Here is a 13,099-nt window from a genome sequence, read left to right as displayed (position 1 = left end):
TCAATGAATTTATTTGAGGTGGAGCTAAGATAGCTTTCTGATAAAGGAGTGGAGGTTTGGGAGTTGCCAACAGGTAAGAGGAGACCACAACAGATTTGCCACGATCTTAGTGAATGACAGAGCAGGCTTGAGGATCTGCAAGGCCTGGTCCTGCTCTTAAGTCCAATGTCCTATAAATTATTTACTGGCATGAAAGATCTGCCTTTTGATTCTGTAAGTGTTCCTTACCATGGAATATTAGTGTGGTATCATTACCATAGTGCCATTCCTTAAAACTAGGCACACCTTTGTATTGGATCTCGGGCATGTGGGGATAAATAAGATTTGCCAGTTCTGGATTGTAAAGGAGACACTCCACAGATGACCTGAAGGCATATAACAGCAGGAAAAAGAATTACCAATACAACCCTGCCTGACCTCAGTGAAGCTCCTGGACATCAGTGCAGCTGTTTCACAGCTGACCTTACTCATCACATTGTCTTGGAAAGAGGATATCACATTTGAGCAGCTTTGGCAGATGCCTAGTTTCCTCCAGCAACTTAAATAGACTGTATGTAGTCAATTGGTCAATCGTACTGGTGAAATTGACAAAGGTAACATCTAGTGGTCTCCTTTTGATCATTGTATTTCTCTTGCAGCCAATAGACTGGAAAGATCATGTCAATTGCAGATCTGCCAGTTCTGAAACTATACTGGGATTGATGGATTCAGTAAGAATCTATAGTCTGTTGAGAGTAATAATTTGCATGGAATGCTTGACAGGAGTTGTCTCAGGGGTTGCAATGGCTATGGTTGTCTTTGTTCTTTTTTAAGGATAACAATTTTTTTGCATCACATGTAAGCTGGAGCACTCTCCTAATAGAAATGGAAAGAACTGTGGATGTTGTAAATTGCTGTAAAGCTCAACAGGTCTGTGGAGAGAAATCAGAGTTAATGTTTTGGGTCCAGTGATCCTTCCTCAGAGCAAAGGACGTTTGGACAGTCAAAGAAGTGGATAACGATCAGGCTAGGAGGATGAATAGCTGTTAATGGGAACTGTTAGTGGGCTGTGTGTCATAGCAGACTGTGATAGCAAGGCACAGTGTGGGGAGATTGGGGTAAAGTCATGGGAGAGTTCAAACTAAAGTGATCGATGTCATGTCCAGAAGGCTGTAGAGTTCCTAAGTGGAAGATGAAGTGCTGCTCTTCCAGCTTGCACGGAGCATCACTGGAGCATTGCAGCAATCCTGAGACAGAGGGGTTGGCCAGGGAACAAGCAGCTGTGTTGACGTGGCAGGCAACTGGAAGATCACAGTCTCTTGCGGACGGGACATAGGTATTCTGCAAAGTGGTCACCCAGTCTATGCTTTGTTACCCCAATGTACAGGAGACCACGTTGTGAGCAGTAAATGCAGTAGACTAGATTGAGTAAAGTGCAAGTATAGTGCTGCTTCACCTGGAAGGTGTGTTGGGCCCTTGAATACTGAGGAGGGAGGAAGTCAGCAGACAGGTTTTGCAGGAGAAAGGGGGGGGTGGTGGTCTGTTGGGAATGACAGAAAAGTGGACCAATGTGTCCTGAAAGGAATGGTTCCTGCAGAAAGCTGGCAAGGGAGGGAGGGGAATGTGTGTCTGGAAGTGACGGAGCAGAATCAGTTGGCCAAATTATCTAATTCTGCTCCGATATCTTATGATCTTGAACACAGGAAATATCTGGGGCATACATAAAAGAATCAAAAAGGCTACATTTTCAGCAGCAAAGAAAGCAGCTCTATTGAAAACAATAGAGGGCTGTGCCTTCTGGTCGTAGTCTTTTTTAAGTCTTTGTCTCCACAATGACTGTGTGTTGGTCACTCTAACATGTGCTGTCATGGATGAATTCATCTGCAGTTGGCAGATTGCGGGCAAGTATGTTTTTCCCTCTTGTTGGTTATCTCACCAGTTGCTTCAGATTCAGTCTAACAGCTCTCTCCTTCAGAACCCAATCAGTTTGATCAGTACTTCTGCTGCCCAGCCACTGTTAGTGGTGGGCAGTGAAATTCCCCACCCAGAGCACATCCTGTTCTCTTGCCACCCTCAGTGCTTCCTTCAAAAGTTGTTCAACATGGAGGAGTATCGATTCCTCTGCCAATGGAGGACGGTACGTGGTAATGAGCAGGAGATTTCCTTTCCCATGTTTAACCTGAAGTCATGAGACTTCACGGGGCCCAGAGCAACTGCTTCCTGACTGTATATCACTATGCCGCCACCCCTGCTGGGTCTGTCCTGCTGTTGGATATTGGATGTATCCAGGGATGGTGATGGTAATGTCTGGGGCATTGTCTGTAAGGTATGACTCTGTGAATATGACTGTATAAGGCTGCTGTTGACTTGTCTGTGACGCAGCTCTCCCAATTTTGGCAGTGGCTCCCAGATGTTAGTAAGGAATATTTTGCTAGGTCGACAGGGGCTGTGTCTGCCATTCAGTTTTCTAGTGCCTAGGTCCATACCAGATAGTCTGTCCGATTTTCATTTCTTGCTGAGACTTAGAACATAGAAACATAGAAAAAATACAGCGCAGTACAGGCCCTTCGGCCCTCTATGTTGCGCCGATCCAAGCCCACCTAACCTACGCTAGCCCACTTTCCTCCATATGCCTATCCATTTAAATGCCCATAAAGAGGGAGAGTCCACCACTGTTACTGGCAGGGCATTCCATGAACTCACGACTTGCTGAGTAAAGAATCTACCCCTAACATCAGTCCTATACCTACCACCCCTTAATTTAAAGCTATGCCCCCTCGTTATATCTGACTCCATACGTGGAAAAAGGTTCTCATTGTCAACCTTGTCTAAACCCCTAATCATCTTGTACACCTCTATCAAGACACTCCTAAACCTTCTTTTCTCCAATGAAAACAGCCCCAAGTGCCTCAGCCTTTCCACATACGATCTTCCCACATACCAGGCAACATCCTGGTAAACCTCCTTTGCACCCCTTCCAGTGCCTCCACATCCTTCCTATAGTATGGCGACCAGAACTGCACACAATACTCCAGATGCGGCCGCACCAGAGTCTTATACAACTGCAACATGACCTCAGGACTCCGGAACGCAATTCCTCTACCAATAAAAGCCAGTACGCCATATGCCTTCTTCACAGCACTATTTACCTAGGTGACAACTTTCAGAGATCTGTGTACATGGACACCAAGATCCCTCTGCTCATCCACACTACCAAGTATCCGACCATTAGCCCAGTACTCCATCTTCTTGTTACTCTTACCAAAGTGAATCACTTCACACTTGGCTACATTGAACTCCATTTGCCACCTTTCTGCCCAGCTCTGCAGCTTATCTATATCCCGCTGTAACCTGCCACATCCTTCCCCACTGTCAACAACTCCACCGACTTTTGTATCATCCGCAAACTTGCTCACCCAACCTTCTAGTCCTTCCTCCAGGTCATTTATAAAAATGGCAAACAGCAATGGTCCCAAAACAGATCCTTGTGGAACACCACTAGTATCTGCACTCCAAGATGAACCTTTACCATCAACTACTACCCTCTGTCTCCTTCCAGCCAGCCAATTCCTAATCCAAACCTCCAACTCCCCCTCAATGCCATACCTCCGTATTTTTTGCAGTAGCCTACCATGGGGAACCTTATCAAATGCCTTACTAAAATCCATATACACCACATCTACTGCTTTACCCTCATCCACCTCCTTAGTCACCTTCTCAATGAGTTCAGTAAGGTTTGTGAGGCACGACCTGCCCTTCACAAAACCATGCTGACTATCCTTGATCACATTATTCCTATCCAGATGTTCATAAATCCTATAAACATCGTGATTGAAACAACTGAGTGTCTTGCAAGGATATTACAGAGAGTCCGTTGTGTTGCTATGGTCTGGAGTCACATATAAGCCAGAAGAGGTGAGGATGGAAGATTTTGTTCCTTAAAGGACATTAATGAACCAGGTGGGTTTTTCCAACATTTGGCAATGGTTTCATGGTCATTAGTAGACTCTTGATTCCAGACATTTTATTATTTAGTTAAAATGGGTTTGAACCCAGGTCTCCAGAAACTTAGCTGATTTTCTGGATTAATAGTCTCCATATTAATGACCATTGCCTCCATATGAGGCCATTGCCTTCCCATCAATTACACCTCGTCTGATATGTTGATAATTCTTGTCATTCCCATAGCAATCGATAATGTCTCAAAAATAAATTCAAACTTACAGATAGCATTTAATAAAGACGATACAACAGGATTTCACACTTTGAGATTTTTAATGTGACTGTTGCCTAAAAGCACCATCTTAAACACACTCTTTTTGAAGGCAACTTGCACTTTAAGCTTTCAGAAATATCTCTTCCCCTTTAAAACTTACTATATGGAATTATATTCTTAAAGTAAACAGCCACTACTGCTCAGAGCTTCCAGTGTATTCAGGTTTTCCTGAGAAATAGGCAAGTGGTTGCTTCCAGGTGCTTCCCTTACTGGATTTAAGAGACTCTCCTGAAAGCAAACAGGAGGAAAACCTGTGCCATTGATGCTTCTCTTTGGCTGCATAAATCTCCTGGAATCCTTTGGGTGTGCCTCTTTAACTAGAATCTGGGGCAGGGAATGGTAGATTGCAGCCAATACTGAACTGAAGAATGAAATTATAGTATTTAATTTTAGTTGGTGGAGGAGGTAGAGGTTGTAACATTAGGTCATGAGTTTCTCTGAGGTGTACCTGTGTGACTTGAGCTGTTTATGTACGAAGAACTGGAGGAAAGGGAGTTCCCACCTGTCCATGGATGAAGAGTACTGATTGTTTAATTTTTGTTTTCAGTTTACAGATCAAGAATGTGGCTCTCCATTTGTGTTCATTTGCACCAATCCCCAGGAACTGCTTGTGAAATTTCCAATTAAAGGACGTCACAAGATATGTAAGTGACTGGTTAGGGAACAAAGTCAGTGCTGACATTTGGTTCATGATATAGTTTGTAAAACCTAAATGTGTCTAAGATCCTAAAAGGACTGTTTTACAAATGTTAATGCACTTATGCAGCTTTTCTTTTGTATTTTTGATTATTTTGTTTAAGCACTTCCATTTTTTATATTTGGAAATCGATATCTTTCTTTCCAACCACCTCATTTTAAAATTTCCATTTTTTTATAAGCCCCTTCACAGTCTTGCGGCCTCCTTTCTGTGTAATCTTCTCTAGCCCTTCACATCTCCAAATAGTACTTCCTGAGCATCACTAATTTTTAATCATTTCATTATTAGTGTATTCTGTGGAATTCCTTAAAAGGGTAGATGCTATCCACAAGATGAGGACTGTTAAGAGTTGGGGATAATATATTAGCGTGGATGGTGGATTGATTGATGGACAGGAAGCAGAGTTGAGATAATTGGTGCATTTTCATGTTGTGGGTCTGTAAGTGTAAAGTCAAAGTGTAGTGCTGGAAAAGCGCAGCAGGTCAGGCAGCATCAGAAGAGCTGGAGAATCTATGTTTTGGGCATAAGTTCTTCATCAGGAATGTGGCGATGGGGTAAGGGGACTGAGATAAAAGGAGGGTGGGGGTGGGGCTGGGGGGAAGGTAGTGGGAAGGGGATAAGTAGATGAAGGTGGGTGATATGTCAGAGTGGAGGGTGGAGCGGTTGGGAGGAAGGAAGATTGACAGAACAATTCAAGAAGACGTTGCTGAGTTGGAGGGTTTAGTCTGGGATAAGGTGGGAGGAGGGGAGATGCGGAAACTGGTGAAATTATCGTTGATGCTGTGTGGTTGGAGGCTCCCAAGGAAGATGAGGCGTTCTTCCTCCGGATGTTGGGTGGTTTGGATTTGGCGGTGGAGGAGGCCCAGGACTTGCATGTCCTTGATAGAGTGGGAGGGAGAGTTACAAAGAAAATTTACAGCCCAGAAACAGGCCCTTTGGCTCTCCATACGTGGAGCCGATCCAAATGTACTGTCTAAACCTTCGGTCAATTCATAAGCATCTGTATTCCTGTACTCCCCACCTACTCATGCATTTATCCAGACGCATCTTAAATGAATCTACTTTGCCTGTCTCTACCACCTCTGCTAGCAACATGTAACAAACGCCCATCACCCTCTGTCTGAAGTACTTACCATGTGTATCCCCCTTAAACTTTCCACCTCTCGCCTTGAAAGCGTGACCTCCACTTATTGAATCCTTCGCCCTGGGAAAAAGCTTGTGTCTATCCACCCTGTCTATACCCTTCATGATTTTATAAACCTCAGTCAGGTCCCCCCTCAATCTCCTTTTTTCTAATGAAAATAAACCTAACCTACTCAACTTTTCTTCATAGCTAGCACCAGGCAACATCCTTGTAAAGCTTCTCTGCACCTTCTCCAAAGCGTCCACATCCCTCTGGTAATGTGGCAGCCAGAACTGTACACAATATTCTAAATGTGGCCGAACCAATGTCTTGTACAATGCTCACATGACTTGCCAGCTCTTCTACTCAATACCTGTCGGATGAAGGCAAGCATACTATATGCCTTCTTGACCACACTATCCACCTGTGCAGCAACCTTAAGGGTACAATGGACCTGCATTCCCAGACCTGTCTGGCCATCAACTTTTCCCAAGGCTCTTCCGTTCATTGTATAATTCGCTCCAGAATTAGTCTTGCCTAGATGCATCACCTCACATTTGTCTGGATTGAAATCCATCTGCCACTTTTCCGCCCAACTTTCCAGTCTATCTATATCCTCCTGTATTCTCTGACAGTCCTTTATGTTTTGTGCTACTCCACCATCTTTGTGTCATCTGCAAACTTACCGATTAGACCAACAGTGCCCTCTCCCAGATCATTGTTGTATATTACAAACAACAGTGGCCCCAGCACTGATCCCTGTGAAACACCACTGGTCACCTTTCTCCATTTTGGGAAACTCCCTTCAACTACTACACTCTGTCTCCTGTTGCTCAACTAGTTCTTTATCTATCTAGCTAGAACATCCTGCACACCATGTGACTTCACTTTCTCCATTAGTCTACCATGGGTAACCTTATCAATCCCCTTACTAAAGTCCATGTATATGACATCAACAGCCCTTCCTTCATCTATCAACTTGTCATTTCCTCGAAGAACTCTATTAAGTTGGTAAGGCACGATCTCCCCCCGCACAAAACCGTGTTGCCTATCACTGGTAAGCCCATTCTTTTCGGTATATAAATAGATTTTATTCCTCAGTACCTTCTCCAGCAACTTTCCCACCACCAATGTCAGGCTCACTGGTCTGTAGTTACCCAGAATGTCCCTCCTTGTACAGGGAGACAACATGAGCAACCCTCCAGTCCTCCATCACCTCACCTGTGTTTAAGGATGCCACAACTATATCTGTCAGGGCCCCAGCTATTTCCTCTCTCACCTTCCTCAGCAACCTGGGATAGATCCCATCTGGCCCTGGGGATTTTCTATCTTAATAACCTCTAGCCTGCCCAACACATCTTCCCCACTTATGTCAACATGATCCAGATTAATCAAACTTCTATCTCTAATCTCAACATTCTTCATATTCCTCTCCTCTGTGAATACTGATGCAACGTAATCATTCAGAATCTCACCCATTCTCTCAGGTTTGACATACAGTCTTCCTTCGTTATCCTTTAGTGGACTAATCCTTTCTCTAGTTACCCGCTTGCTGCTTATGTGAGAATAAAATGACCGGCCACAGAGCGGTGAGGTTGTATGATGCATGTGTCCCAGACATGTTCCCTGAAATATTCCCGGTTACCTTGCCCCATCCCTCCCCATTCCTGATGAAGGGCTTACACTGAAACGTTGATTCTCCCGCTTCTCAGATGCTGCCTGACTGCTGTGCTTTTCCAGCCCCACACTTTTCAACTCTGATCTTCAGCATCTGCAATCCTCACTTTCTCCTATGCCGCAAGTGTATTATATTTATATTTGCAATATAATATTATTAGTAACTTAAAGAGTAACGTATCCAAATTTGTTAGTGAAGAAGCTAGACAGATTGTAAACTCTGAGGACACAGAGGCTACAACGTGATTATAGACAGGTTAAGTAAATGAGCAGCAAATTAGTAGATGGAGAATTATGTAAGGTTATTCATTGTGACATTAAGGCTAGAGTATTTTTTAACAGATGTGAGATTTGTAAATGTTGATGTTGGAAAGACTTTGTGTACTTGTTGAAGGAACACAAAGTTAGCATGTCAGTAAAGCAAGCAATTAAGAAGGCAAATGACATGTTGGGTTGTATTGCAAGAAGACTAGAGTATAGGAGTAAGGCAGTCTTAGTACAATTGGGCTTTGATGAGAGCAGACCCATAGTTCTATGCTCCATTTTGGTCTCCCTATCTAAGGAAGGATAGACTTGTCTTGGAGGCAGTGCAGCAAAGTTCAGAAAATCAATTCCTGGAATGAGAGATTTATCCCATGATGAGACGCTGAAGTAAGTTTACTATTCGTATAGATACGGCTAAGACCTAATTTCTGATGAGCTATTTGGTCAATACGGGAGACAGATATGAGTGTTTTAAACTCAACATTGGCATCACCTATCATTCCAATTTAAAGCATGAACTGATTACTGATCCTTCCACCACTGGGTACAGAGGGAACATGAGTGTGAAATCTACTTTGCATAAACGCGAGTGATTAGTGAGTGGAATGTGTTATAATGTAATAATCTGATTCAATAGGAATGAATGTTCTGTACCTTTGCTATTAAAATGCATAATGCAAATACAACCCATGGTTTCATGTGTAGTGTACCACAAACCATATAAATACTGTGCCAATAAATGCAGTGGATGCAAGAGCAGGTCAGACTCTAGGAATCCTGCAGCAAGTAACTCAACTCCTAACTCCCCAAAGCCAGTCAATTATCTACGAGGCATAGGACATGGGTGTTGGACTATTCCCCATTTGCCTATATGACAGTACTCAAGAAGCTTGTCATTATCCAGCTGGTTTAATTGCCACCATGTTCACAAATATACACTCGCTCCACTACAAACTCTCAGTAAAAATAGTGTATACCATCAAAAAGGATGCAGTGCAGAAATTCATGAAAGATTCTTAGATAGCATCTTCCAAACCCTCAACCCTTACCATCTAGAAGGACACGGACAGCAGATAAATGAGAATATCACCACATGCAAGTTCCCTTCCAAGCCACTCACCATCCTGACTATATCGCTATTGCTTCACCATTGCTAGGTCCAAATCCTGGAATTTCCTCCCTAGTGTTGGGACCTCAATTGTTTACAATTAACATCAATGATTTGGAGTTGGAGACCAAGTGAATTGTGTCAAAGTTTGCGGATGAGACTAGATTAGTGGTGGATCAAAGTGTGCAGAGGACACAAAGTCTGCAGAGAGGTATGGAAAGGTTAAGACTCGAGCAGATGGAATACAATCTTGCTAAATGTGAGGTCATCCATTTTGATACAAATATCAACAAAATGGACTATTATTTTAATGATGAAAAATTGCAGCATACTGCTGTGCAGCGGGACCTGGGCGTTCTTATGCACAAAACACAAAGTTGGTTTGCAGGTGCAGCAGGTAATTAAGAAGATAAATGGAATATTGTCTTTCATTACTAGAAGAATGGAGTTTAAAAAGTATGTTGCCGCCCACGAAGTCATTGATCTAATCTAAAAAAATCAATGACTTCGTGGGCGGCATGGTGGCACAGTGGTTAGCACTGCTGCGTCACAGCACCTGGAGACCCGGGTTCAATTCCCGACTCAGGCGACTAACTGTGTGGAGTTTGCACGTTCTCCCCGTGTCTGCGTGGGTTTCCTCCGGGTGCTCCGGTTTCCTCCCACAGTCCAAAGATGTGCGGGTCAGGTGAATTGGCCAGGATAAATTGCCCGTAGTGTTAGGTAATAGGGGTAAATGTAGGGGTATGGGTGGGTTGCGCTTCGGCGGGTCGGTGTGGACTTGTTGGGTCGAAGGGCCTGTTTCCACACTGTAAGTAATCTAATCTAAAAAACTATACTATGTCCGGTTTTGGTCTCCTTACTTGAGAAAGGATGTACTGGCACTAGAGGGGGTGTAGAAGAGGTTCACTAGGTTGATCTAGAGTTGGGAGATTGGACTTCTGAAGAGAGATTGAGTAGACTGGGTCTATACTCTCTGGTATTTTAGAAGAATGAGGGGAAAATCTTGTAGAAATAGATGAAATTATGAAGGGAATAGATAAGATAGAACCATGGAGGTTGTTTCCACTGGCAGATGAAGTTAGAACTAGTGGGCATAGCCTCAAAGTAAGGGAGAGCAGATTTTGGGCTGAGTTGAGGAGGAACTTCTTCACCTAAAAGGTTGTGAATCTGTGGAATTCCCCACCCAGTGAAGCAGTTGGGCAGAAACGAAAATCCAAATAGCAAATAAGGTAGAGCTTAACCATTGCTAAAATGAGACCAGAAGTTGAAATTTATTGCCTTGTATGCATCTCAACTGGGATGTAAAACATGGACTTGAAAAAAGAGGCAACATTTAAGACAGCATGAATAGGGGCTGTGGATTAGTTGGGCCATTATTGGCATGGAATTATCTGTCCATCTTCGTTCTCAGATCAGGCAAGTAACGTCTGATTGGTCAGGGTGTTGCAATGGGCATAGAGCACACATTGGCTGTCTCCATGACCCTTTAGAGTAAAAAAGGTACAATATATGTACAACTTCCTTTGCATATGTAATGCAGAGTCCTAGGTATTTGTGTATGTAGCTTCTGGTATATACAAATGTGTCACACTGTAAGCCCACCTGATGATCTTTAAGTAGGTTTCTGGTGTAAATATTAACACAGTCCATCGTATTTCCAATAGCAGGGTCACATCACAGAATGGTGAATATACTTTCCCGAGGTTTGCAGCCAGAGGCTGGTTGAGCTGGAATTGCAAGGGCTGGATTTCCAGAGGTTGGGTGATGCACATGGCTTGGAGTTTGAACACGCCAGGAGTAGATGCTCATGTACACAATGTGACTTGAATGTGTCTGTCCTTAGTGGAGAACTGTCCCACAAAATAGAAAAGCATTAATGAATGCCAGGGAAGAAAATGAGTTACCCCAAGGCAGTCTATTCCACCTCTTACCCAGGTTAATAGCAGGTGATGATGGAAGCTTCTCACTATCTAAACATTCACATGCCATAATCCAGCATTTTGGATGCTAACCTTAAATTCATTAAATGTGATTGGAACTGAAGCTTTGGCAGCAAGACCAAGTATATTTGTAACTCATGGAATTTATAGTCTCAAAGTTGAAAAAGATGTCTGATTGATATAATTAAGAACAGGCGTTTGAAGGTGGAACATATGACGGAGTCAATAATTACTCCATTATAAACCTCTCAACAGCAATGTTTTTGTTTTCAAATCATAAACTGGATTGAGGAAGGTCTTTCAATCTGTCCAATTTGCCTGGACTCCAAGCCTATTTTTAAACCATTTCATCACCACCATGTTCCAGCACAAAGCCTGTGTTTTTTCCAATCCTTGAATCAAGAGTGGGTCAAACTCTTTCTTCAGAGATTTAACAGATTCAGCTCAGTGGCCGATTTATTCCTTGGCTGGTACTTTCAAAGGAGAAGTCAACTGCACCAGAGCTGTTTTCAAGGCTTATAATCAACATCTCTGTTTGAGCAAAGAGTCTTGAACTGCAGGGTAAGGTGGAAAAAGAAATGTAAACATGCTTTCAGATGAGATTTATGCCAAGGTTCCATCTGCCTGCTCAAACAGACATAAGAGGTCCCAGTGCATCATTTGCCAAAGAGCAATGTGTTTCTCCTGTATGCTGGCCAACATTACTCTTTCAATCCATGCCACAAAGCAGTGATTATCTCATTGTTCATTTAAGTTGCTGCTTATTGGGCCTCTCAGTGTGCAAATTGACCATATTGTTTGCCTACTCAAACAGTGATTTTACTTGAAATGTAAAGTGCTTGGTTGTCCTAAGAATGTGATGAGGCATCATCAAAATTCAAGATATAGGGCAAAGCCAGATTTTTGGTCTGCAAATTCTGTAAGAAACCTGAATTTTATTTCTGTTCCCGTTTCTTCCTTGAATGGAAGTTCTTAGCCTCAGTTCAGCACTGCTGTTTAAATTAAACATTCTCAGGCACAGACCTATCCTTGTAGTACACTTTCCTAAATAACCCCATTTCCTATTGGTTAGCTTAGTTGGCTGGATAGCTGTGTGTGGATTCAGTTCCCACGCCACCTGAGGTTACTATTGAAGGACCACCACTTCGACCTTTCCCCACACCCAAGGAGTGATGACCCTCACGTTAAACCTCTCGAAGGAGCGAGCTGCCCTATGGTCTGGTTGGACATTAATGACTATGCCACTTCTGAAGTGAGTACACTGGAAAAAGTGTATGACCAAATGATAGAATGAATTCGAGAATCATAGCATCCCTACAGTGTAGAAGTAAGCCATTCAGCCCATCACGTTTACACTGCCCCTCCAAAGAGCAACCCTGCATACCCCATGGCTAATACAGAGGAAGCTAGATTATCCAAATGAGGAGTATTTTGTTGGATAATCGAAAGTTTGGATAATCAAATGCCGGGTAACGCAATTTAGCGAAGCATCGGGACCTTACAATCTTGCCAGTAAATCTGAAATTCGGATAATCGAGGTTCCTCTGCACACCAATTCACTTATCCTTCACATTGTTGGTCTGAGAGAGGAAATTGGAGCACCCATAGGAAACCCACGCAGCCATGGGACAAATGTGTAAATTCCATACAAACCTTGCCCAAAGGTGGAATCATACCTGGGTCCCTGGTGTTATGAGGCAATCGTACTAACTACTGAGCCACCGTGCTGCCTGTTGAGCCTGCTCAAGGAAATATGTAAAATAATCCAACAGTGACCACTGTAGATTAGATTAGATTCCCTACAGTATGGAAACAGGCCCTTCAGCCCAACAAGTCCACACCGACCCTCTGAAGAGGAACCCACCCAAACCCATGCCCCTGTATTTACCCCTGACTAGGGCAATTTAGCATGGCCAATTCACCTAACCTGCACATCTATGGGAGGAAACCAGTGCACCCAGAGGAAACCCACACAGATACAGGGAGAATGCACAAACTCCACACAGACAGTCACCCAAGGGGGGAATCGAACTCT

At 43.3% G+C, this 13,099-nt stretch overlaps 1 protein-coding gene across 1 annotated transcript in view; it reads left to right on the top strand.

Moving 5' to 3' along the window:
* Nucleotides 1-13,099, top strand: part of trip4 (thyroid hormone receptor interactor 4) — a 132,997-nt gene that overhangs the window by 98,853 nt on the left and 21,045 nt on the right. Inside the window, exon 12 of the mRNA XM_060853613.1 lies at nucleotides 4,803-4,899. Coding sequence (XP_060709596.1) covers nucleotides 4,803-4,899 — 97 coding nt within the window. The remainder of the gene's footprint in view (nucleotides 1-4,802; nucleotides 4,900-13,099) is intronic.

This window comes from Hemiscyllium ocellatum, chromosome 42, assembly GCF_020745735.1.
Source record: "Hemiscyllium ocellatum isolate sHemOce1 chromosome 42, sHemOce1.pat.X.cur, whole genome shotgun sequence".
Taxonomy (NCBI): domain Eukaryota; kingdom Metazoa; phylum Chordata; class Chondrichthyes; order Orectolobiformes; family Hemiscylliidae; genus Hemiscyllium; species Hemiscyllium ocellatum.
Note: the sequence above shows the minus strand (reverse complement) of the source record. Positions and strands in the feature narration are given on the sequence as shown.